Here is a 27,446-nt window from a genome sequence, read left to right on the forward strand (position 1 = left end):
CCGGACGCGCAGGCTCAGCGGCCATGGCTCACGGGCCCAGCTGCTCCGCGGCATGTGGGATCTTCCCGGACCGGGGCACAAACCCGCGTCCCCTGCATCGGCAGGCGGCCTCTCAACCACTGCGCCACCAGGGAAGCCCTAAGCTCTCTTTCAATCCCCGTCTCATCTACACACCCACACCTCCACTCCTCTCGACATAGTTACGATATAATTTTGATTAGAGCAATATCCTTGCTTTATAAATAGTAAGACTCTGTAAAGACTGCTCACAGCTGCATCAAGTCATCTGCTATGCTTACTTTTTCTCTCCTGCCCAATATTTTGTTTTCTCTGGAATTAATAATTGTCTTTCTGGTTCATTGCTTAGTTTTCTGTGTACTTATCAACGATTGAACCCCAGACTTTCCTTTAACGTGTAACTTTCTCACTACTTTCTAACACACGAGGTAGCCTATCAATTTCATGTCCTTGACTCAATCTCTTCAGAGCTCCTGCCACCTGGATTAATGACTTGCTAGTCCTGCCACAGAGCTGTCACCTGGGATCGCCCTGTCCCTCTCTCGGGTTGGGAATCCCCATTTACTGAATCCACGTCTTTTTCTCGGTGGAGTACCTCCTCCATTACTTTGCACGTTTAAATTGTGAAAATTCCTCACACCTAATCAACAGTTTGGCCATAACTGCATTCGGACCGTGAGTTAAAAAAAGCACCTTCCTCAGAAATATGAAATTCTTGCTCTCTTTTCTTGTAGGTGGCAGTGTTGTTGAGAAATTCAGTGCTATTATGAGTCCTGCTCCTTCGTATGAAACCTGTCTTTCTTTCTGGAGGCTCGTAGGATCTTCTGTCTGTCAGCAGTATTTGAGAGGTCGCGTTGCAGTGGCTTGATGGCTCCCTGTTCATTCTCCGGGCTGGGCTCTGACTACTCTGTCCATCCAGAGACTCAGGGCACTCAGTTCTTCAATACAGTTCTGCAGGTACTTGTCATGAAATATTTATCTGATTTCCTCCTTACATTTTCTCTGTCCTTATTTTTAGCATTCCTATTATTTGTCCATTGCACATCCTGGACTGATTTTTAAATTTTTCTCTTTTCCCCCATTTTCCCGCTGTTCCTTTATATTTTTGCTCTACGTTCTGCACAATTACTTCAACTTCATTTTTTAACACGGCTGTTGGGGTTTTTTCTGTTCTGTTCATTTTTAATTCCTAAGAGCTGCATTTTATTCTCAGAATAATCCTTTCTTTCTTTCTCTTTTTTAAAATAGAATCCCGTCCTGGTACTGTGGATACCACAGCTTAGCACTCAGAGAGAGTGCTGAGGGAAACTTTGCTTTTTTTTTCCGGGGCAAAGTCTGTTTCCTCCAGGTTGTTCTTTCTGGTTTGTTTGGTTTGCTGTTTGGGAAAGAGTCCATTTTCCCTCTGCTAACCCCTGGGAACCAGCAATGAAGGTTTAACAGCCTGAGCGCTCAAGGGGTTACTAATGGGAAGCAACAAAGGGAACATGTGGACCAGAGACAGGGAATAGTTAAATGTATTTTAGCAAAAGATACTTAAAATCATGGGGAAATTGTTTTCTTTACAGAATCCCTGCTCCCAAACAAAAACCCATAAAGAATGATTAAAAAGCCATCAAACCTATCACCCTGCCATAGGTTTAACATAAAACAAAAATAATGGAAGGGAACCCTCATAAAAATATCAACTTCAAATATTGACATGTGTACAAACATCCTCTTTCAAAATTTTATTCTACAGGATAACTCGAGTTAATGAGACACAGTGCCTCTTCATAATTCCGATCCAGCTAATAAATGAAGGAAGAAATTAGAGTATGACCAAATGAAACACGCAACATTCATTAATGGCTGCTATCGTCACGAGAGGGACAAATGGACACTATGTACCTTTTGACGGAAGTACAAAACCCACACAAGTATTCTTGCACAAAGTCGAACCTCAATCAGATCACACTTTTAGATGAGGATCAAATGACTTAACTAAAGCAAATACATAGGACAGAGAAACAAGCCTAACACCACAGGGGAGAATGAAATCAGCCAAATAGAGAATAGAGAAGCCCCTCAACAACTGCAAAGAAAACAAAAAGGAAACAGGAAAATTATAGATTAGAAGCCACTTGAGAGATACATTAGTTGCAACGTCTGGACCTTGTTTGGATCCTGATTACAACCAGAAAACTGTTAAAAAAAAACATATTTTTGTGATAATCAGGAAGACAGGAATACTGATTATTTCATGACTTTAAACAAAAGGAGTACTCTGGTTGTATTTAAGAGACCTTGTCATTTTACTAACGAAATGTTACACTATTTGGAATCTTCTTCAAAATGACCCAGTAGGAGGTAGAGATAAACAAGAAATAACAGTGACTAGGAGTTTATAATGTTTGGAGCTGGGAGACAGACATAGTAGGCAGACTTGCTGTACTATTCTCTCTGCTTTTGTATATGTTTGAAATTTCCCTTAATAAAATGTAAAACAAAACGAAAATTCTTCAGTGTTTTAAAACTCTCATTTTTAAGGTTAAGAGGCTTTCCCCAAGTTCAGGTGGACGGGCACTGAGATTTCATAGAAAGAACAGGCACCTGGCTCCAGGGCCACCGGGGGCTACCTTGACCCTCCTCTTCTCCTCACCCTCCACGTCCAACCCATAACCATGTCCTGTCAACCTGAATCCCCAAACGCTTCTACACTTGCTCCCACGATCTCTCATCTGGCTCATGCTACTAGCCTCCTACCGGCTCGCCCTGCTTCCTGTGCCCCCTGTAACCCAACCTCTATACTATCTTTGCAAAATGTAAGCGAGATAAAATTACTTGAATGCTTAAGATATTACAACAGCTTCTCACTGCACTTGTCTACACTCCTTTCCATGTTCCTGATACCCTTCTAACCTTGTGCCTCATCTTTCCCTTTCTCCTTAGCAATGGTTTTCACAATTTCCTCAACCTTGCCAAGTGTTTTTGTGCCTCGGGGCCACTGTACCAGCTGCCTCTCTTCCTAGAATGACTTTTTCCAGATCCTCAAAGTACTGGCTCCTTTTCAGTAGACAAATCTCAGCTCACATGCCACCTACTCAAAGATGACTTTCTAGATTCACTTCACTCCACCCCTCCCCATCTTATCACTGTGTTATTTTCTTCATTTCAATCAGAAATTTTGTTCACTTATTTGCTTATTTTTGTTTGTTTAGTTGTTCTTGATCTCTCTCTCTCCAGTAGCCTTGCCTAAACAACATAAGCTTCTGGAAAGTAGCCAACATTGGTGCTTTCAGAACACACATGCTGAACTAGACATTAAATTCATATGCTGACGGAAATGGTACCTAACAGCAGATACAGGAAAGCAGTGAAAATTGGTATCTCATCATAGAATTTAAGCTAAATCTAATATTTACTCCTGTGTAATGAAGAATTTGGTGGGTATTTGGTCCCAGTTCCTTGGAGGTAACCTCAAATGCCTTGGAATTTCCCAAGATAGGAATGACTTTGTTATTCATGGTGGACCCTAGATGGTCTGTGCCAATGAGATGACTCAGGATGGAGACTGGCCATGCCAGAAAGACCAACCATGTGACTGGAGCCATGTGATACTGCAGGACCAACAGGAGAAGAAGGGGCTGGAGACTGAGCCATGTGGGCAATGACTCAATCAATCATGCCTAGGTAATGAAGCCTCAATAAAAACTCCGGGCAATGAAGCTCAGGGCTGCAGGTGAATTCCACTGGTTAGCAGTACTCTTGGACGACTGCCACATTTAGAAGCCACGAGGGGAACCCTGAGCCCTTCTCATTGGAGTGCTCGCTACAACTCACCTGATAAGATCCAAGGGCTGCTTTTTGTACATGCTTCGAGGATGAGCCCATTCCCTGTACAGAAGGTAGCGTTCATTGGGGCAGCTGAGGTCCTCTGACGGACTGCTGAAGTTGCACTGGGAAGCAGAAGCAAACAAATGAGCATCACAATCACCACGTGTTCATGTGTTCTGTTGATTAAATGTGGTACTAACACTTCACAGTCATTTGTAAATAAGGGGTCCTTATTTGCTGGAAGGGATGAAAATACCATGTAATTTTTAGTAATTCTCAACCAGGGGTGATACTTACCCCTGGAGGACCATTTGCGAATGTGGGTGGAAAGGAATGCTTGGTTGTTAGAATCCTGGGGACCACCACCGGTATTTGGTGAGAGCCCTGAAGATGCTTAATGTCCTGTAAATGGGCCAGTCCTAAACAATGAAAAACTGGGCTGCTGAAGGGCCCAAACTGCTACACTGGAGGAAGACCTGAGAGTCCAGCCCCTTCTTGGACACCTGGGGAAACCAGGGCCTTGGCTGGTTAGTGGCAGGGTCAATTCTAAAACCCAGGCTTTTTGCCCCACAATTCAGCAGTTATTCTGTGACCACACATAGAATATAAACAACAAAAAAGCCTGACATGATGTTATACATTTAGCTTGTTCAAGAAACCAAACTTCCTGCTTCTGCTTAAATTCAACCTGACTCACTTTCCTTCCACCTGTACTAGAACCAGAAACACCTGCTCCACCACTTTCTAGTTGGATGACCTTGTGAGAGTCATTTAGCCTCTCCATTCATCAATTTCCTCATCAATAAAATGGGGATCATAATAACAGCCACCTCATAGAGCTGTTAAGAGGATCAATTAATCCATGTCAATGTTACAATACTCCCTGGCATATAATAAGTACTATATATCTGTCAGCTATTTTCATAATTACTGACAGATGTTATTATCAACCAGAAAAGTATTAGTATTAAAGCCTTAACATGGGTCCTGACCTCCTCTTACTTCCTTTCCAAACACCACACAAGATCATTCCTTAGCCTGGACATGGGACTAGTGCAGTTACAAGAGGCTTTAGGGGAAAAGAACTGGGGTAGATGTCAACTGAATATTACAGAACCTTGGCATCCCATATTAATAATCATGATGGCTATTTGCAAGCGTCCCCAAAGTTCATGGCATGCTCTCATTGTTAATTTTGCTCGGCACAAATATAAAGCATATGGACTGTAGGGCTGGACTGCTGTGTTGGGTGTCTTAGCCAGGAAGCTCAGCTCCTGCTTCTCTACCCAGCTCCCTGTTCTCTATTTATGCATGTGTATGAAGAAGCTATTTATTGTCCTAGTTTTATTATCTTATACAGTACATTTCAATATTGTCTTTATCTACAAATACATGAATTACACAGTAGCAATTATCAGTCTCAGTCTTTGCTTTCTTTGGTCTTAGAGATTCAGATAAATTGACAGCGAATGTAACAGAGTAACAGTGCAATATAACATAGTATTTTATTTCAATGACAGAATTTATTTTAAAAGCTTAGATATAATATCCTTGCATTTATGGAATCATTAAGGATCTAAAGCAGCCACATTTTAAAATTTTCATTTCATGAGTGATGTTACCAGCTAGAGAAGTGCTCCTGAATTTGAGGAGTTGCTGTCATCTCAGTACATAGTCCTTAAAAAATGTCAACACTCTGCTGTATCGCCATCGTGACAAGAACCCTGACAAGACACTTGTTTAAAAGCCCTGTGATATTCCAGGGCACAGTCTGAAAATGGTATTTCAGAGGGGAAAAAGCCTGTATTACAGAAAATGACAAATGAAATGGTCTAACATGTATTTTTCTTACAAAGAACCAATACTTTTCTGGTTGATAATAATATCTGTCAGTAATTATGAAAATAGCTGACAGATAAATAGTACTTATTATATGCCAGGAACTGTTCGAACATTGACATGGATTAATTGACCCTCATAACCAGGGGTATCCAACCCCTGAGCCACGGACTGGTATCAGTCCATGGCCTGTTAGGAACCTGGCCGCACAGCAGGAGGTGAATGGCTAGCAGGTGAGCGAGCCAAGCTTCATCTGTATTTACAGCCACTCCCCATCGCTCGCATTACCGCCTGAGCTCCACCTCCTGTCAGATCAGCAGTGGCATTAGATTCTCATAGGAGCTCGAACCCTACCGTGAACTGCACATGCGAGGGATCTAGGTTGCTGCTCCTTATGAGAATCTAATGCCTGATGATCTGAGGTGGAGCTGAGGCAGTGATGCTAGCGCTGGGGAGTGGCTGCAAATACAGATTATCATTAGCAGAGAGGTTTGACTGCACAGAGACCATAATAAATCAATTGCTTGCAGACTCACAAAACCCTATTAGTGAGTGGCAAGTGAAAACAAGCTCAGGGCTCCCACTGATTCTGCATTATGGTGAGTTGTATAACTATTTTATTATGTATCACAATGTAATAATAATAGAAATAAAGTGCACAGGTCAATGTAATGCCCTTGAATCATCCCTAAACCATCCCCGCCCCCCCATGCGTGTAAATATTGTCTTCCGTGAAACCGGTCCCTGGTGCCAAAAAGGTTGGGGACCGCTACTCATAACAACTCTACGAGGTAGGTACCATTATTACCCCCATTTTATTGTTGAGGAAATTGACGAACAGAGAGGCTAAATGACTTTCACAAGATCATCCAGCTAGGACGTGGTACAGCAGGTAGTTCAGCCTGAGTGTATGCTCTTAACTGCTAATCTACACACTCCACACATTAACTATGGGTAAGCTACTGTTCATTCCTTTCTTTGTTCATTCATTCATTCATTGACTCATTCATTCACTCATTTAAACCGAGGGGCTTCCCTGTGCCTGGGATTCAGCATTAAACAATACAACATGGTTCCTGCCCTAAATGAGCTTGTAGTCTTGCAATACGTTGTCTTCATTTTACCAAGGAAGAAACAAGGTCAAGAAGTTAGCCCTTCCCTACTAACACTGGAGTACACATTAGATATTTTATTTCATTTTTGCTGTTTGACTTACATCATGGAGAGGGAAAGCTGCCTTGTAGATCCCAGAGCTTACGAGTTTGTTAATCCCAAACTTTTTAACGTTGTCCCTTACTTGATACTTGATCCGAGAAAGAATGAAGTGAACCTAAAAAGATTCCAAAATAGAGTGGGTGTTTTATACAGTGTAACTAACCAATCACTGTTTACTATCCTAACAGGAATCTGTAGGCGTATTTCTTTTCTTTTCTTTCTTTTTTTTGGGGCAGCTTTTAGAAACCAAACCAAACCAGCCAAACTAAACCACTAATCATCCAACAGCAGGTTCTAAATCACCCAACAGCAGCAGCTAAATTGGGTTTAGACTTACAATGCGGCTTCTGGTGGCTGGATTGAAGAATGTATCTCTATCTTGAATGTAAAAGTCATTCATGCGGTTCTTCTCAAATGGGGCAGTGAAAAACTCTTGCTCTGGCTTGATGATACTTTCATCCACTTGGAGGACTTTGGTAAACCAATTGAAATTATCGAAGGCTGAGGACCGGGTTTTCAGATCATTGGGTTTCAGAGGCAATTTGATGTGCATTATCTCTGCATAGGTACATAGCACTTCCCATGGAGCATGTACTTTTACAAATACAAGCTTGTCATCCAAAAGCTATATTGGAAGAATGAAAACACAAACCAGAAAACCAAACCAAATATTTTCACAGTTTTAAAACACAGATTTCTTTTTATGTTGCATAGTTCTTTCATAAAATTACCAATATTTTAGATGAAAAAAAGCAAACGTGTTAATTTTTAGTCCAAACTAGTTAAGTAAACATAAAAACACTAGTCACTGCAGTGTTATTGTAATAACAATTTTTTTAATTTCTTAAACCTAGAAGACTATTTATTATATATCTGTTCAATGTCATGTTACATGGCCATTAAAAAGAATTTAAAAGAATTATATTTATTGATATAGAAATGCATTTACTATATAATAAAGGGAAAAAAGCAAATTTAAAAATTGTGAAATAATAATTTTCCTTTCTGGAAGGGAAAAAAATATATACATCTGAGCAAAAAAATGTTTAGAAGAACTGTAAGATTATTTATGGATAATTAAGGTACAGATTCCACTATTCCTACATTTTCTATTTTTTTTTTTTTTTTGGTGAACTACTGTTTGTATAATGAAAAAAATCTTCAGAAAGGTTCTTGAATAAATACATTTATATGGATTTACTATTACATTCTTTGGCTATTAAAAAAGATCTGCTGGCTTTTATGAGAAACAAATGTATATTCTATAATGCAGATTTTGATCAACTCCCTTCCCAGCTGACAGCTAAGGTACGGCTGGGGTTACACGTTTCGAATGCCATCCCAGCATCCCGAGTGACATGGGGGTTCCCAGCAGCAATGGGCAGCCAGCGGCTGGGAAGGGTCTGACACTTACCGATCTGGTTGCTTCTAGCTGCAGACCGTCACAGATGAGGTTAGATTCATATGCTCGTCTTTTCCTCTGTCAAAAGGAATTGGAAAATACGTTAGGCCTCCAGTTTTACCAAGGGAACAAAAAGTTGTTTGTTTGTTTGTTTTATAAAAAAATAAACAACAAACCCATTTGAACCCGATGAAGAGACACATTTGCTCAAAAGAGCACAGAAGCAGTGAAGGTGTTCTGGCTATTGGTGACTGTGGGTTAGGATTCCTCAGATGGAATGCTGTGGAGAATAACTGGATTCTCTCGGAACTCTGGAAGACCCTTGGTTGTCCCTGTGAGTTTATGGCCATTTGAGGTGCATAAAAGTCTCTGGCTTTGGCACAATTCCAAGGACCTTTTTTGGCTAATGCGAGGTTTTGCACACAAATAGAGTTTTTGGAGTCCCATTCACTGATGTCATTTACCAGAGTTACAGTCCAGATCTGACAGTGTATGTTATTAAAATTATGTTTCTATACCAGACATTCAAACAGTTCAGTTTTGGATGTGTATATTTCATCTTTGCACGCCTTGACCAAATTCAATTTTAAAAATACAGACAATTTCGGCAAAATGCAAATAAATTTTTCTCTCTGCAAGAATGAAATGTTTCTGAAGCTATAAAAAACACCTAAATCTACACAACTAATTAATTGATAATATATCTGTCCATATTGCATGACCATTTAAAAAGATACAGGATACACCTTATTTATTGATATTAAGTTCTATCTGGCTAGGCTTTTGCTAAGCTGTGTGCTAACTTGTAAGGGAAGCATGTAAAGGTAGAGACTCATTTGACCTTTGAAAAGAATGCTTTTGATGATGAAGGAGTTATGCTGCTTTATGAAAAGAAGAAAATGAGTGGACATAGAGCTTAACCACACAGGGTCTGAAACCAGCCTGCCTGGGTTCAAATGTGATGCCATTACCTATTAGTTCTTTGACCCTTGGCAGGAAACCTAAACTCCCTTGCCTCATTTTCCTCATCTGTAGAATGGAGAAAACTTCACTGGCTTCCTTCTGAGGTTCTCATAAGGATTATATGATGTAAACCACATCAACTAGAATTTCCATCTTTAATAATCACAAGAGGTGAATTGGACCAATTCTCCCACTGAAGACAACTGAAAAAGCTGCATTAATTTCGGTTTTTAACTTCAGTGTTCAACAAGATAGAGAAGAATTACCGGGTCATTGTCTAGGTAATCCAGTGGGTCAGACAGTCAGGGCACTCTGCCCAGGGAGCAACACTCAAGATTTGCCAACTGTGAATGGGCAGAGGGGGTGCTGAGCTGCTGTGCTACAGACAGTGCCTAGAACATGAAAAGCACCTAATAAACGTAAAGTAGGTGCTTATGTAAAAGGTCAAAGGTGAAAAAATACACCTAGCATTTGACTAAATGTGAGTCCCAGTGGAATCCCTAACATATTTTGTGGAAGTATTAGAAACAGAATATTGCTTTATTTTCATATGTTTAATGAATAGTTACATAGTATTTACTGTGCCAGACACTGTTCTAAGAGCTTTACAAATATAACACACTTATTTGTTACAACTTGAGCACAGAAGAGTCACTTAGAGAAAAACCAGCAAGTGCTATAAATGAACAAGCCGAACTTGCCTAGAAAAGCCCAGTGAGATGAGAGCCAGGGCGCCTGGAGGTGCCACTTTCCCATTCTGTTCCCAGCAGGTGGCCGTCCACTCTGCCAGTCTCCCATCCCCCATCTCTGCAATCCACCCTGCTATGTTTCTCAGCCCTCTCCACCCCACATCCACCATATCCCCAACGTCAAATGGGAAGCTGGTTCAGACCCACCTTGCTTTGTACCCAAGCAGTGCTTCTTCACCTTAGACCCAAATCCTTATATTGTGATTCCTGCATGGCAGCCCAGTCCTTGTTCCTGATGGCTTCTTCCTTTACTACTGTGTAAAAGCTTTTCTGATCCTTCAAACAACGCTTGACAAAGTGCTTGGCACGAGTATATGCCCAATATGTGTTTGTTGAAAGAATATACTCAACAAACACGTATTAATTTGTTCTACAAACATTTCCTGGGAGTATCCTTCAAAGTGCTGAAGATTCAAAGAAGAATTTGAAATAGTCTGCTGTAGAGGAACTACAGAGAAACTCAGCGTTCAGTGACCTAGAATTTTCCCCAATACAGAAGGACTGGAACATGCATTCATGGGTCTACGGCACCGTAATGGACATCTGTCGTTCTTTTTGGCCACTCAACATTTTAACTCCCAGCAGAGCCCACGTCCCCTACAGCAGATAAAAACAGAAACACTCCCGTTCTTTGTCTCCTATGAAGTTCAGCTTCTGGCACATGAGCTAGGCGCTATTAATCAGACCACCCACTCTAGACTCTGAGTCAGAAGCTAGAGATGCAAAGAAGTCAGGCCACACAGAACCCGTTCTGAGGTAGCTGGGAGAGCGGATAGCTGTTCCAGAGACAGCAGTGACAGAGGTTTTGGCAGGAGCTTTTGGGGAGCACTGCTGGTCAGTGGCGCCAGAAGCAGCTCTGGGCCCCGGGGAGCAACCACGCTTTCTCCCAGACCAGCTGTGTAGTGGGATTTGGGGCATTGCCTCTGGCAGTCTCGTCTCCTGGCTTGTTTGTCCAAGCCTTCCAATGAACCTGTGAGCCCCCTAACATTCTTCTGATAAACTCTTTGTCTGCTTAAATTAGAGCTCATTTCTGTTGCCAGTAAGAATCCTAAAGGAGTAACCACGAACTAGGGAACACTTGTTAGCCTAAAACCGAAATCACTGTGCAGTGGAGGGAGGGGTGTTCTGTGTAGACCGGACACTCTGACTTCCTCTCCTTCCAGGGAGATGACTCAGCCTGAGGCTGTACAAGGGGCAACCCAGATCATCTCACTAGCAGGTCATAAGCAGAATCCAACTGTCTTCTGTATCCTCTAGGAGTCAGGAATAATTTCAGTTAGGACGTGAAGGCTCAGACCCAAGGATTTTAGCTCTTACGAACAAACGTCCTCCTTCTAGTTAGAAGACTAGGAGAATCATTCAAAAGAGGGGCTTCTCCTGTGGCTTAATGGGTGTGTGAACAATGAAGTGCTGGTAACGAGAAACCACAAAACTGTGTTAACTGGCTTTACTGGAATTCCACGGTTCCCATCACAGGCCGCCATGAGGCACAGCCGTCTCCTTCCTTGCCCCCCTCCCCCACTGGGGAGCGGTTCCAAACTTTGAAGGTGCTCGTCGCATTCCACACCTCACTCCCAAACTCCGCAAGTGCCGTCGCCTCCTTCCTCAGACAAATGCAGCCGCTCACGCAAAGTCCTGCACATGCCTTTCTCTCTACCTCTCATAGGTAGACACCATCTCTCTTCCGGTGTCAGGAGATTACTCCCTTTTCCTATCCTTCCTGAGCTTGCTTCGGCAATATCTTTTCTTCTCTTCAGTCCTTTCTCCTCATTGCTCTTAGCCAACAAACACCTTAAATGTCTCCCATCTTTAAGAATGTGAAATCCTGCCTCAGTCCTGGCTGCTCTTCAGTTACCACTGCCGCCCCTAGAGATGCCTGTCTTTTGATCTCGATATCCTTGGCGCTTAGAATGGGCCTAAAGTAGAATAAACAGGCAATAAATGTCTGGTGAAAGAATGAGTAAGCTGAGTGGATGGTGGGTGGGTGGTTGCCTGTTATGTGGGGACTGACTGAAGAATACAGATCACTGCAGTGCAGCAACTGGGCTCCTCTTCCCTGAGGGACCCCCCACCCCCAAGTGCTCCATGAACTTTTACTTACGGGCGTTATAGGACATGACAGAGAAGGACAGATACAGTTTAATTCTGGAATGTGCTAGCACCAGATAGCTCTGGGGCATCCAGAACAGGAAGAGGCTTCCTGACCCCTAGGAATCTGAATTATGAGATGACAAAGGGGGGCCAGTTCAGAGAACCTGGAAGGAACCGGCCCCGTGAGAGGTCAGTTCTGTCATCACACATACCAAACACAAACTACTCCTGTCTCGGTTGTATCAGCTGCATCAACCATGACCGTGACAAGCCACATAGTGCGAGTTAGACATAGTTCCTCCTCTGTGGGATTTCTAGTTGAGGTCATGAGTCCTTATCACCTTCACAGGACTCTATCCTCTCGATTTTAGTCTACCAGTTGCCCCTTAGCTCTTGTAGTACTGGTCTTCCTTTTACGCCTGGGCATAATGGTTAAGATTCCGAGCGAAAATTCAAATCCCGGTTCTGCCATTTGCTAGCTCTGTGATGTTGGGCAAATAAACTCTGCAGGTATCAGTGGCTTCATCTCAAAGGTGGTAAAGGAAATAGCTTCATCTTGAGGTTTTTTTTTTTTTTAAGGATTAAATGTGATCATGGGTATAAAGTCCTCAGCATGAGGCTTGACACACAAGCTCTGTAGACATGTCAGCCAACATTACCTTCTTTCTCTGCTTTCAAATACGCTCAACCTCCTTTATTCCTTAAAAAAAAAAAAAAATCCTCTCTACCTTGTAAGCCTTAGAGGCTCACCTCTTTTAATATCAAACATCAGAACAAAAATAAGCAACCCCAATCACTTGGCTTCCACAATGTGCACCCAGTGACATCTTAATCCCTCTAGTGGGATACCAATGACACCATTTTACCAGAACTCCAGGAAATGGATCTTAAATATGAGTCATTTAGCCCTCCCTCTTCTTGACTCTTTATACCACTACATTGTCCTGGTCCTCAGACTACTTTCTTTGATATCTGATGGATGTATATCCTTTTCATTCTCTGGAGAAAGAATTAATATTGTTAAAATGGTCATATTACTCAAAGCAATCTACGGACTTAAGGCAATCCCTATCAAAATATCCATGACATTTTTCACAGAACTAGAACAAATAATTCTGAAATTTATATGGAACCACAAAAGACCCAGAATTGCCAAAGCAATCCTGAGACAAAAGAATGAGGTAAAGCTGGAGGTATAACCCTTCCAGACTTCAGACTATGCTACAAAGCTACAGTAATCAACACAACAAGGTACTGGCTCAGAAAAAGACACACAGATCAATGGAACAGAATAGAGAACCCAGAAATAAACCCATGAACTTATGGTCAATTAATCTATGACAAAGAAGGCAAGAATATACAATGGAGAAGACAGTGTCTTCAACAACTGGTGCTGGGAAAGCTGGACAGCTACAGGTAAAACAATGAAATTAGAACATCCCCTCATACCATACACAAAAATAAACTCAAAATGGTTTAAAGACCTAAATATAAGATATGACACCAAACTCCTATAAGTGAATATAGGCAAAACATTCTTGGACATAAATCACAGCAATATCTTCTTAGATCAGTCTCCCAAGGCAAAAGAAATGAAAGCAAAAATAAACAAATAGGACCCAATCAAACTTAAAAGCTTTTGTACAGCAAATGACACATCAGTGAAAGGAGAAGACAACCTATGGAATGGGAGGAAATATTTGCAAACAATGAGACAAACAAGGGGCTAATATCCGAAATATATAAACAGCTCATACAACTCAATATCAAAAAAAGAAAAAAACAAACAACCTGATTTAAAAATGGGCAGAAGACCTGAACAGACATTTTTGCAAAGAAGATATACAGATGGCTAACAGGCACATGAAAAGATGCTCAACATCACTAATTATTAGAGAAATGCAAATCAAAACCACAATGAGATATTATCTCACACCTGTCAGAATGGCTATCATTAAAAAGTCAACAAATAACAAATGCTGGCAAGGATGTGGAGAAAAGGAAACCCTTGTACACTGCTGGTAGGAATGTAAATTGGTGCAGCCACTAGGGAAGCCAATATAGAGTTTCCTCAAAAAACTAAAAATACAACTGCTATATTATCCAGCAATTCCACTCCTGGGTATATACTGGGAAAAAACAAAAACTCTGAAAAGATTCATGCACCCCAGTGTTCATAGCAGCACTGTTTATAATAGCCAAGACATGGAAGCAACCCAACGACTAGCTTAAAGAAGACGTGATACATACACAGACGCATGCACACACACACGATGGAATATTACTCAGCCATAAAAAGAATGAAATACTGCTATTTGCAGCAACATGAATGGACAATAATCTCAGCAACAGAGATTATTAGGCTTAGTGAAATAAGATACACAGAGAAAGACAAATACTATATGATAGCATTTATATGTGGAATCTAAAATATAATACAAATGAATGTATATACAAAACAGAAACAGATTATTTTTTTCAAATTGTTGGATATTTAGGTTGTTTCTAATTTTTCACAATTATGAAGGTGCATGTAATTTTAATTTCTTTAATATGTACTGCTGTACTGCCACAGAGAAAAGTTGTACTAATTTATCCTATTTTAGTTCTTATTTGGTTCTTTACAAAGAACTCCTGCGAAATTTACCTGGTATCTCTCAATAATTGGTAGACCTTGGAGTTGGTTTATAATGCCCTCTATTTTACTACTAACTATAAATACTTAAATAGTTGAATCAAGGATAGAACATTTTTATTTGCTTAAACATGTTAACATATCACCTTGGTGTAACTCTGATAAGACAGTTCTTGTTATTTCCCTTTGGCATGGCAATTCATAAAGAACTAGTGGAATATTTTAAAAATTGATCAAAAAATTTTCTTGGTTTGTCAGGTAGCTAAAGTAAATTAGCATATGTGCTATATTTGTCAAACAGGTACATATCAGGAGAAGACTGCTTACTTAAGAAAAGATTGCTTAAATTTAACATGAAATCATCAGCTTTACTGCTCTGTAGAATTTACACTTGGATAAGTCACAGTGTTTTCTTTTTTTTTAATAGATCTTTATTGGAGTATAATTACTTCACAATACTGTGTTAGTTTCTTTTGTACAACAAAGTGAATCAGCCATATGCATACATATATCCCCATATCCCCACCCTCTTGAGCCTCCCTACCATCCTCCCTATCCCACCCCCTAGGTCATCACAAAGCACAGAGCTGAACTCCCTGCGCTACGCTGCTGCTTCGCACTAGCTGTTTTACATTCGGTAGTGTATATATGTCAGTGCTACTCTCCCACTTTATCCCAGCTTCCCCGCCCCCTCCATGTCCCCAAGTCCGTTCTCTACATCTGTGTCTTTATTTCTGCCCTGCCACTAGGTTCATCAGTACCATTTTTCTTCTTAGATTCCATATATATGCATTAGCATACGGTATTTATTTTCTCTTTCCGACTTACTTCACTCTGTATGATAGACTCTAGGTCCATCGACCTCACTACAAATAACTCAATTTCATTTCTTTTTATGGCTGAGTAATAGTCCACTGTATATATGTGCCACATCTTTACCCATTCATCTGTCAATGGACACTTAGGTTGCTTCCATGTCCTGGCTATTGTAAACAGTGCTGCAATGAACATTGTGGTACATGTCTCTTTTTGAATTATGGTTTTCTCAGGGTATATGCCCAGTAGTGGGATTGCTGGGTCATATGGTAGTTCTATTTGTAGTTTTTTAAGGAACCTCCATACTGTTCTCCGTAGTGGTTGTATCAATTTACATTCCCACCAACACTGCAAGAGGGTTCCCTTTTCTCCACACCCTCTCCAGCATTTATTGTTTGTGGATTTTTTTGATGATGGCCATTCTGACTGGTGTGAGGTGATACCTCATTGTGGTTTTGATTTGCATTTCTCTAACAATTAGTGATGCTGAGCTTTTCATGTGCCTCTTGGCCATCTGTATGTCTTCTTTGGTGAAATGTCTATTTAGGTTTTCCACCCATTTTTTAATTGAATTGTTTGTTTTTTTGATACTGAGCTCCATGAGCTGTTTGTATATTTTGGAGATTAATCCTTTGTCCATTGTTTCATCTGCAAATATTTTCTCCCATTCTGAGGATTGTCTTTTCGTCTTGTTTATGGTTTCCTTTGCTGTGCAAAAGCTTTGAAGTTTAATTAGGTTCCATTCGTTTATTTTTGTTTTTATTTCCATTACTCTCGGAGATGGGTCAAAAAAGATCTTGCTGTGGTTTATGTCAAAAAGTGTAACAGTGTTCTTGACATTTAAAAAAATTAGGGTAGAGCTGTCTTCCATGTTAAAAATGAAAGAAAATTAATATTGCATACTGCCTGACATAGCCATTGCTCAATAAATATTTGTTGAATATCTGAGGCCACACAAGTTTTAGCTAAAAATTATCTATGTGCCTTATTGGAACCCTTACATGTAAGAACCTAAACCTATGTTTATAGTCTATGATGTGTATTTGGCAGCACAAAATGACTAAACCAGACTCACTGGTTCTGAGAAAAGCCCAGCCATATACTAGATGGTGCTGTAAGTTCCTCTATCTCTAGGGGAGCAAATTCACTGGGACTGTAACCTGGATCTTTTTTTTTTTTAACCTACTTCTAGCAAATCCAAAGTGACTGTAATCATTGAGGACTTATGGACATCACAAAAAGATGCATATGATTCTACTACTGTCAGTGGAGAATGGTCCTGGGGGTTTTAAGTAGAGAAGGACAAGAGCACTTATCCCACCCCAGAAACTGGAATTTTATTCATACCTCTTTGGGGATGTTAATAAAGCTGTCAGAGAAATAAAGAATAAAGCAATCAAAATCACAAAGGACAGACTGGCATAATTAAGGCAGCCTTCTGTCCCCTAAGTACCTGAGATTACACATCTCGTTCGGCTTGATAAAGTCATTGTTGGGAAGGACTTGCTTTTGAATTATACAGTAATAATACTGATTTTAAACACCAATTTTTACCATTTGCTTTATGTCACCTAGCTTTTAAGCATAAAAAGCAGGGGTTGCAATGTCTAGGAAGTAAGATTACTAAATACACTGTGATGATAATAAATCAGCATAAACAAGTAGGGATTAATGAAATATATGAATAGATTAATTTCAAATATTCTTCCAGCTTTGTTAGGAAAAATACTCATGGTACCATCATTGTATTTTTGAATCTGCCAATCTCTGTTACGCCTATGAAGATGGATGAGAAATAAGACAAAGGTACATAATTTGTGCAAAAAAACTACTCTCATTACTCAAAGTGCTTCTTATTACTTATATATCATGTGCGCAAGAAGGTCTGGTAAGCAGGAATAAATTATTTAATTGGGACTTAATTTAAATTCACGTGTTGGTGATAAAACATTGAACATTAGCGGGCCTGATCTGATGAGGGATTTACCCATCAGGTGTAGTAGGTGAGGTATGTTCACAAGGGACAGAAAACAGACAAGCATCCTAAATGGTAAGCATAGAAAGGAAGTGAATATTTACCTGAAGCTTATTTCCAACTTTTCTTTTTAAATTAACATTTTTGGTGTAATTACAAAAATAAACAAATGGTAACTCAGAAAACAGATGTTTTCTGAGAAGGAAAAAAATCATCTGTTATCAATCCACTAAGACAACTATTGTAAATACTTCAGGGCAATGTTTTCCAAACTAACCTACCTGTTTATATGAACAACCTGGAGCGCTTGCTTAAAAGGCAGATTCTAGGGCCCCTCTCCTGGAGATTCCGGCTCAGTACGCACAGGATGGGGCCTGGATAATCTAGTTTCAACAAGCAAAGCAGATGACTCTTATCATCAGACAAGTTTATACTATTTTTTTAGGACATATCTTTTCTGTGCATATAAGCAGCTTTCTTTTATGATTATTTATCCCCTTCAAGCCTGAGAATTTGGTATAGTTGATTTTTTCCAACCCTTCACCCTTTTACAGACGACCCTTTAAAAAGTGAGACACAGGTGACTGTTGCGACCAGGGCAAATGACAGCTTCATTCAAAACTAACTCATGAGGACTAATCGGGAAAAGGATTTTCTCTTCTCCACATCTTTCTGAGATGAAATGGGATAATCAGATTTTACTTTTCAGGATTTCACTGTCTTGTTTGTCTGTTTTTAAGGATTGAGCCCAAGGACACTTCCTATTTTGGAACTAAGAATCAAGATTCGGATTCACTGCTCTCGTGCTGAGTACTCAAAAATAAAACCAAATATGCTTATACCAGCAACACATCTTGTAGCTGTAATTTGAAACTGCTGATTCTAATTTAATTTATTCCTTTTAACCTACAATCTTAGTTTAAGCAAGTAGGGTGTAAAGGAAGACGATAAAAATATAAAGAGCTCCCTGCTTTAGTCTAAAATTTTAAGGACTTAAAGCTAAACCTGATTTCATACCCGAAAACAAAAGACAGAACACCTACCAAAAGTTATCTGAGAAGGTGAGACCACCCAACGCTGGTTGCCATCATCACTTAACCTAGCCTAATATTTTTCATGGACTATTTGTAGCAAATATGTCATTACCAAGAATTTTTTAATATGATTCTGATTCTTCATAATCCCCTTCTGCCATCCCTTTATTTTTTCAATTTGGAGAGTGAAGGGCAGCATTAAGTCAACTCAATCATGCCTTCGCCTTTAGGAGGCTCCAAGGGACAAATTTCTTTCTGGGGGATCTTTAGACCAGAAAGATTGTATTTCTTTTGAACAACCAGTTTTGCTTTTATTGTGTTGAAACTTTAAACCATGCTATTGACAACATCCTCTATTTTCTTTGGCTACTAGGAAACTCAGAGGCAAATTTGCAGATGAACTCTTCAGTTCTGAACAGGACCTTATGGTTAATAATAAATCATTTTATTTATTACTTTGACACATGGCTTCATTTTCTTTTTCTGGCTTTTACATTTCTGTCACCTTGATTTCCTCATCTACATTTTTGGTATATTCTGTAAGTGACCTCAAATACTTTTTAGTGAATTATAAATAAACTATGTTAATGTAGTATTAGCATAAGCAAGAAGCTAATGACTATAAAAATGATACATTGCATGTTAAAGCCAATAGTGAATGATGTTTGAGTTATCTATACTGTTAGTTATCATCTTATTAACCACAAATAATCATATACTTAATGCACATAAGATTTACTGGTAAATAAAGCAATGTGATCACCTTGATACAAAAAACAAAGCATTTGATAACTTTTAAAACCCAATTATAAAAACTCACAGCAACCTAGGACTAGAAGGGAACTCCTTTAACTTTTTAAAAGAAAACTACCAAAAATTTATAGTAAATGTGATATTTAATGGTGAAATTTTACAACCATTTGCATCAAAATCAGCAATACAGTGGTGACTACCGTAAGGTCGGATCTTAACAAACGGCACTGCGAAACAGAGGAAAGCTTCAAGTGAGCTTTATTAGGGAGCGCTCCCGGGCGAGGTTCACTCTGAGAGAAAGGGGCCAGAGAAGTCGCACCCGGGTGAGGGTTGGGCAAGATTTTATAGGGGAAGAAGGGAAAGGGGTGTGGTGAATCTGGGAGGGCGCAGGGTGTTCCTTATTTGGTGGTCTTTTCGGGTATCCTGGGGGACCGTTAGTCCTGCACCTACCTCGAAAGGCGGGAAGGCTGGGCCGGGTGCAAAGTCCCCAGGTCAGTTTCTGGAACTGGGTGGTCCGGAGAGTTTCAGTCTGATGCAACCTGTGAATCTGATTGTGTTCCCCTGCCTCGGGCCAGTTGGCCTTACAACTACTATATGTTACTGGTTTTATTCAAGAGGTCTTAGCCATATCACTTGGACAAGAAAAAGAATGAAGTATAAAGAAAGGTACAGCAAAACTGTCACTTGTAGACAATATGGTCTTCTTTTGAGAAAACTTAAAACAAGCATTAGAAACTATTAGAACTAAAAAGTTTATCAAGGTAACTAGATACAACTTATAAAAAACCAATATTCTTTTTTAACACACACAATAATCAATCACAAACTGCAATTTAAAATGTCTGACAACAGCAACAAAAATTTAATATAATAGCTAATAAAATGTATAAGATCCTCATAGATATTATTATAAAACTTTACTAAAGTATGTAAAACCTCAATAAATGGAGTGACGTACTGTGTTCAACAAATTAGAACTTTTTGATGAACTTTTAACCATTTGCAAAGAGATCTCATTTAGCTTCTGGGTAGAGTTCCAGCCTCATGATAAGTCATCTAAAACAATGGACAACAGTTTTAAAAGCTCAAAGGGGGCTTCCCTGGTGGCACAGTGGTTAAGAATCCGCCTGCCAAGGCAGGGTACAGGGGTTCGAGCCCTGGTCCGGGAAGATCCCACATGCCGCAGAGCAACTAGGCCCGTGCGCCACAACTACTGAGCCTGTGCTCTACAGTTCACCAGCCACACTGAAGCCCACACGCCTAGAGCCCGTGCTCTGCAACAAGAGAAGCCACTGCAATGAGAAGCCTGCACACCGCAGCGAAGAGCAGCCCCCGCTCGCTGCAGCTAGAGAAAGCCCGCACGCAGCAAGGAAGACCCAACGCGGCCAAAAATAATAAATAAATAAATTAAAAAAAAAAAAAAAGCTCAAAGGATCTGTAACCAATTAGTCAGTTGTCTCACATAATTTGAAAGTTTGGATATAATTTAATTCAACACTCATTTTTGGAAAATTTCTTATTCTGTAGTCTCCACTGGCCAGATCCACTAAAGAATTCTTAAGGTCAGATATACAATACAAACTTATAATTCCATATATAAACTTTTCATAACCTTCAAGGAAATAAACTTTCCATCAACTTTTAGGAATGGATTCTGCTGATAAAAAAGTAAATATCGATAAATAGTAACACATTCAGGATTTCTTATACTGTTATTGTGCTATCTAGACCTTTCTACCCTCTTTACCATCATCTGCATTATACCATTACTTGGTCATAAACACATCTGTTTGAAGGGAGGCCAAGTGTCAGACAAAATGAAATTCAGAATCGATCAGTTCTGCCACTGGTTAGCAGTCTTGGATAAAGGAAATGGAAGAGAGCGTGACTAACAAAACTGAGCAGGAGGAGTTCGAAAAGTACATGGTAATTTGTTTTATTTAAAACATTTTTGCTCTTCACAACATAGAGCAAACCTATTTATATATATTTAATCATGTGCTGTGCCAGACATTGCTGGGGCTGCCTATTCGACAGCCATTCTCCCTTCTTCATTACTAAGAAAAGCCTGATGGTTTTGTTAGATACTGGGTGATCAGGTGATTCAAGAGAGGAAAGACTAGTCTTGATTAGTCTATGCTAATGACGGTCATTCCATTCGTCTTGCCAGTAGTTGGTTTAGGAACAGACCTGTGATAGACAGTCAACAGTAAAAGGAAGAGGGGAGCTTTCTTCTCCCTTCAAAAGGACCATGAGAAAGGGCATTCCCTCTTTCTGCCTCTGGATGTCTGGAAATGCAGCAAACATCACGTAACAAAGTGAAGACAGTTTAAGAACAGCCAACGTTTGAGGATGGCAGAGTGGAAGGATGAAATGAACCTCAATTCCTGATGACCTCATTAAGCCAATAAATCACCTAACTCAGAAATGCTCCTATGTCCGGGCTATTTCTTAAATGAGAGAATTATTATTTCCTTTTAGCATTTAAGCCATTGTGCGTTTGGTTTTCCTGTTACTTGCAGTAAAAAACAAAACAAAACAAAAACATTCAAACTGATTCTGTGCCACGGACAGCAGTACTAGCTAAGCGAACGCTTATTATTGGAACAACTTATGATCATCCTCATGTGTAATCTAAACGTAAATGGTTTATGCTTTTTAAAGGGAGGTGTGAAGTTCTGAGGTATTTTCACTAATATAAGGGGACAAAGTTACATGATATTTGGAGATTTGGAGTAGAAAAATAATTTCCATTTTGCTCATGTGCAGATGCAGTCTTTTGCTCTTCTATGTTTTGAATACTCATAGCCCTATCAGTTCTATCTTTCCCCACCGCTAAGCAAGAATTTAACAATACTTTTTAGATCAGCCCCTGGCAAAGACAACCTTGGTGTTGTTTTAGGAAATCAATATGATTTAGACATACTTTTTTTTTTCCCTCTCAAAGAAAGAAGAATTTTGAAATTGCCTTTCCTTGGCGTTACGTTAAATCCTGAATACGTCCTGACAGGGAGTATGATGGAGCGCGCAAATGATTTTCCAATTAATAAAAATGTGATTCCAAAGCTGAGCTTTGAATTCTAAATTAAGTAATATGTATAAACAGAGACTCAAAACACTTCAAAGCACAGCTTACAAAAGCCAGCATCATGGTGTATCAAGCCATGAGTTCAGGAATTGCCAAAATTAATGATGATTTTTTTTCTCTTGATTTTTGAGAGTTACTCCAGGACCTTTGTTTCTGTGTAAAGCAAATGCAGACCTTATTAATAATGTAAGACGCTCTAGGACTCCTTTACCATGGCAGAGAAGCTCTTATCTAAAACTAGAACTGTTTCCTCTATACTTTAATGGATTAGGTTTGGTTGACTTACTTTATATAGTGCTCAATTCTGTTCCATTGGCATATGGATGCCTAATAAATATTTGATGATGGTGACCATGACTGCACAGAAGATACCTTAGTGTCCACAGGAAAATGATAAAACACTGTAAGCTAGTTTCCTCTAGTGATAAAATTATATAAAAACAGGAGAGTGATGCCTTTTCATACCAGTGCATTTAAGAAAACCCCAAATAAAAGGTAAGGTATAAGAATTAACATCTATTTAATTTAATTGTTTTATTTAATCCTAACCATAATCCTCTGGACTAGGTACTGGGATTCCCATTTTCCTAAATCTAAGATGTCACTGGTTGTATAGTGAGCCAATATTTTATGTACCAATAAGAAAAAATGCAGCCAATGAAATTATGATACACCTTTCTTAAGATGTACCCTGATTTCAGAGACGTCAAAATGTAAAAATCGGGACTTCCCTGGTGGCGCAGTGGTTGAGAGTCCACCTGCCGATGCAGGGGACACGGGTTCATGTCCCGGTCCGGGAAGATCCCACATGCCGCGGAGCGGCTGGGCCCGTGAGCCACGGCCGCTGAGCCTGCGCGTCGGAGCCTGTGCTCCTCAGCGGGAGAGGCTGCAGCAGTGAGAGGCCCGCGTACCACAAAAAAAAAAAAAAAAGGAAAAATAATAGGCATCTCAAAAATAATTAAAAAATACAATTCTGATAAGAAAATTCATCCAAGTCACACAGCCAGTTGGTAGCTGTGGCAAAGACAAGCCGCTCTCCACCAAAAACTCATGTTCCCCGTCCACAGCATGGAGTTCCTACTGAGAAATGGCTGTCCAGCCAGAAACTATGCTTTCCACCTTCCAGAGTTCTGACCAATAGAATGTGAACACAACTGACATAGTCAGTTCCAGTCCAAAGAGGTAAAGAAGCACGAGTACTTTCTTCATTCTCTCTCTCATCCCATCCACCATTTATTGATGCTCAGGATGATCTTAGAAACTACCTGTTGAAAATGGCAAAGCCTCTGTGTCAGCCTGGGTTCCTGAACGACAGCAAGGAACAAAGCCCTGCCTGTACCCCCAAACCATTGTGCCAAATAGGGATGCCACATTTGTTTGACACGAGCAATAAGTAAACTTTTATTTTATTAAGCCACTGTAATCCGAGGCTAGTGTTACCTCAACTAGAATTATTTCATATAATACAGTGGCAGAATTAGAATTTGAATGTCAGCTTCCAAGAGCACAGGTTCGAGATTCAGGACAAGAGTTTGAACCATAGCTCCACCGGTTCTTACACTAGAGTCCATGAACTTGGGCAGTCATTTAACCTATGGATCAAGTTTGTCATCCAGAATGGTATGAAAATAAAAGGCACCTCACAGACTGTTCTCAGGATTAAATGAGAAAATGCATGCAAAATGCACGGACCATCCATGAGTTGGCACTCCCTGAATGCTGGTTGTTATTTCACTCGCTGTCATTGTCAATCATCAGCTTCCTTTCATACCTAGTTGCAAATCGCCAAGTGTGCTTTTAACGTAAATCTCTTCTACAGATAGAAAGTGCCATTCCTCTGAAGAAAGTCCGCCTTCAGCTTAAGAGCCTGAGGAAGTTTCTGTTCCAAACTTTAAAAAGTTAAAAAAAAATTTTTTTCTGTTACCAATACCTTGAGGGAATGATGAACAGAGAAAATATGAAGGTATGTTTGTTGTATGATATTTCAAACACCAGTTTCACTTTACTGCTTACATAAAAATAGCACTTTATTTTTTCATTTCACAATATTATAAGGAATAAAAAGAAAATGGGATAAAAAACTTACCCTTTGTTTTTCATTTGAACCCTTTTTATTGGTCTCTTTTCTACTTTCATCTTCATACACTAGAACAAAGTCAATTCTTCGCTGACCATCATTAAAAAAGAGGGAGTCAAGTTTTCCATTAAATTCTTCCTGTGTGGATAGAAAAATAAATTTTAATATAGTTTTTTGAAAAGTGCCAATTTATAAGTGTTTATTTTCTAGCTTTAATAGATACATCAGTATGTTTACAGAGAAAGAGAAATAAATCCATAACTAGTTACTTGACCAAGAGGGCATGGTCACATGATCTTTGCAAGCATAGTCTGTTCTTGGTGAAAGAAGTCCTTGAATTGAGCAAGTTAGCATTATTCTACAAATGTATGGGAAAACATCAGCATTATGAATGTAACACAGTTATCCCAGAATTATTCCCACCTGGATGAGCAAAAGGAGTACCAAGTTTGGAAATGAACACAGTAACCAGAGATGCCTATCGGAAGGACAAAAGTTCATTTAACAAGAGAAAAAAATCTAAGACAAAGCACTGTTTATGAAAATCTCATCCTACCTTGACCATATTTTCTAACCTTTTCATCAATTTTCATGACTTCTCTCTGAACCTCATCACTTTATAGAAAGTATCATTTTATAACCTTAAACAAATGCCAGAAAATGCTTTGATACACACAAAAGATACACTGGTCGTTGGTATTTGTCCCCAAATCCACACAAGATACCCCCTCACTCCTAGCAAAAAACAAGCAAACAAACAAAAATCCTAGCAACAAGAACAAATAAATGAGCCTTTAATTTAGAGCTTAAAAGCCTTATGGCGTGGGCTTCCCTGGTGGCACAGTGGTTGAGAGTCCACCTGCCGATGCAGGGGATGCAGGTTCGTGCCCCGGTCCGGAGGATCCCGCGTGCCGCGGAGCGGCTGGGCCCGTGAGCCATGGCCGCTGAGCCTGCAGGTCCGGAGCCTGGGCTCCACAACGGGAGAGGCCACAACAGTGAGATGAGAGTCCCGCGTATACCGCAAAAAAAAAAAAAAAAAAAAAGCCTTATGGCATAAAAACAAAGTCATAACGGCAGAACACAGACCTAATACAGTTTAAAACAATCTGTATTACCTTATGGATTTGGATAGAATTGTTTTAATTTGCTCTAAGGAAAGGCTTGAGTTTGTGTTTCTCCAACATCTGGTCATACTGCTTATGTGAATGTTGTTTAAGAATCAGAATATTTTTTTAACTGACAAGTAATACTTTTCAATTTTTCATTTTTTTTCCATTAAAAGTCATGGGGAGGTTGCATTTTGCAGTCATTTGGTGGAACCCCTTAATCATTAAATGTGATTAATTCTTCTCTTCATTCAGCATCAGTTAGTACTACACAAATCACCTTATTTTACCGCCACCAGTTTCCCGTTTTCTTCACACTTTTGAGAAGATGTATATTTTTGCTAAACATATACAAACTGATACTTGCCCCTCCTTTCCTCTTTTCTACCACGGAGCAGACTAACAGTGTGACTTGGCCTGAGACCTTTCCCAGCCAGGACGCTGAGGGGCCAGAAAAACAGACACATCAGTGTCCCAGGCTGAGGCTACCACCCAATTCTTTTATTTCCAATTTCAGCTCTTTAAAACCAGTAAACGTTAAGAGTATTTAAAGCTATACAAGACACAGAAAACAGGCTTATGGTTACCAAAGGGGAAAGGGTGGGGGGGATAAATTAGGACTTTGGGAGTAACATATACACACTACTATATATGAAATAGATAACCAACAAGGACCTACTACATAGCACAGGGAACTCTACTCAGTATTTTATAACAACCTATAAAGGAAAAGAATCTGAAAAAGAACATATATATATATATATATATATCACTGAATCACTGTGGTGTACATTTGAAAATAACACAACACTGTAAATCAACTATATTTCAATTAAAAATAATTAATTAATTTTAAAATACATTTTAAAAAAAAGCTATACAAAAATGCTAAGGCCTGTTGTTTTCACTTCAACCATGGAGTTCTTGAGGCCCCTCCTCTCTTCAATTTCTCTTCCTTTCAGTGAAGATGTTACTATTGGTGACAACCTGGGCAGTTGCTAGAGGAAAACCGTGTGTAGAGGAAAAAACTATGAGGCCGAGGGGAAGTGGAGTAAGGTGGAATATAGTCACGAAAACCTGGTCATTGTTACAGACGTCTGAAACATGTCCAAAGCAGCTTGCTCTCTGGAGCCCACATTCTGCTGCCTTTCTTTGGTGGCATCTGACAGCTCACTGAAGTCACGTTCTGAAGAATGAGGCCTGGAATAAGAACCACATCTGCACGTGGATCCAGGCATTCCTCCCCACACAGCCCTTGGTCAGCCACACAGGTTGGCAGCAAGCTCCCAGATAATCAGGTCTGTATGCACATCTCTCCTGTATGATAGAAGACCACGGCCCTTTGTTGGAGGAAAACGCCACCGGCTTGGCAAGACTGTCTGTATGAAATAACTAGGTCAGACTCTCATATGGTATTAGAATGCAGTGCCGGGGGAAAGAGTGCCAAATTCGTATGGCTGTGAAATCCACGTTTCCCATCTCTTGGCAGAAAACATTCCACTAGGTGACTGGGAAGAGAAGGGAGAAACAAAATGCTGGGCTAGAAAGAATATCTAACAAACAAGGGAACTAGCCCAAATAGAAAAGACTCAACTATGAACAAAACAGTACTGCTTGGAAAAGAAAAAAAGGCTGGATTTTTCAGTTATAAGTTCCAGTATAGGCCTGACTCATCCAACAGGTATTGAAATGACAAAAACCTAAAAAAAAAATAAAAAAAAATCCTCTTCTAAAGTTTTGAAGTAAAGTTTAATAGTTTCCTAGGATAAATATTGATAATCTTCTTCAAAATGACTGATTATTCAGAGATGGATTATTCTAGTCCTGACCTCTCAAAATCTACTCAAAATTGCATCTTTAGTCTTTTCTACC

At 39.7% G+C, this 27,446-nt stretch overlaps 1 protein-coding gene across 3 annotated transcripts in view; it reads right to left on the reverse strand.

Annotated features, from left to right (window-relative positions):
- The window catches only part of ANO6 (anoctamin 6), a 200,350-nt gene that overhangs the window by 66,289 nt on the left and 106,615 nt on the right, over positions 1-27,446 (reverse strand). For all 3 annotated transcript variants that reach the window (XM_027093542.1, XM_027093540.1, XM_027093541.1), the window contains 5 exons: positions 24,478-24,606; positions 8,300-8,365; positions 7,223-7,510; positions 6,887-7,000; positions 3,838-3,953 (listed from right to left, as the gene is read on the reverse strand). In XM_027093542.1, coding sequence (XP_026949343.1) covers positions 3,838-3,953; positions 6,887-7,000; positions 7,223-7,510; positions 8,300-8,365; positions 24,478-24,606 — 713 coding nt within the window. The remainder of the gene's footprint in view (positions 1-3,837; positions 3,954-6,886; positions 7,001-7,222; positions 7,511-8,299; positions 8,366-24,477; positions 24,607-27,446) is intronic.

This window comes from Aethalodelphis obliquidens, unplaced genomic scaffold, assembly GCF_003676395.1.
Source record: "Aethalodelphis obliquidens isolate GAN/ISIS:26980383/991018 unplaced genomic scaffold, ASM367639v1 scaffold84, whole genome shotgun sequence".
Classification (NCBI taxonomy): domain Eukaryota; kingdom Metazoa; phylum Chordata; class Mammalia; order Artiodactyla; family Delphinidae; genus Aethalodelphis; species Aethalodelphis obliquidens.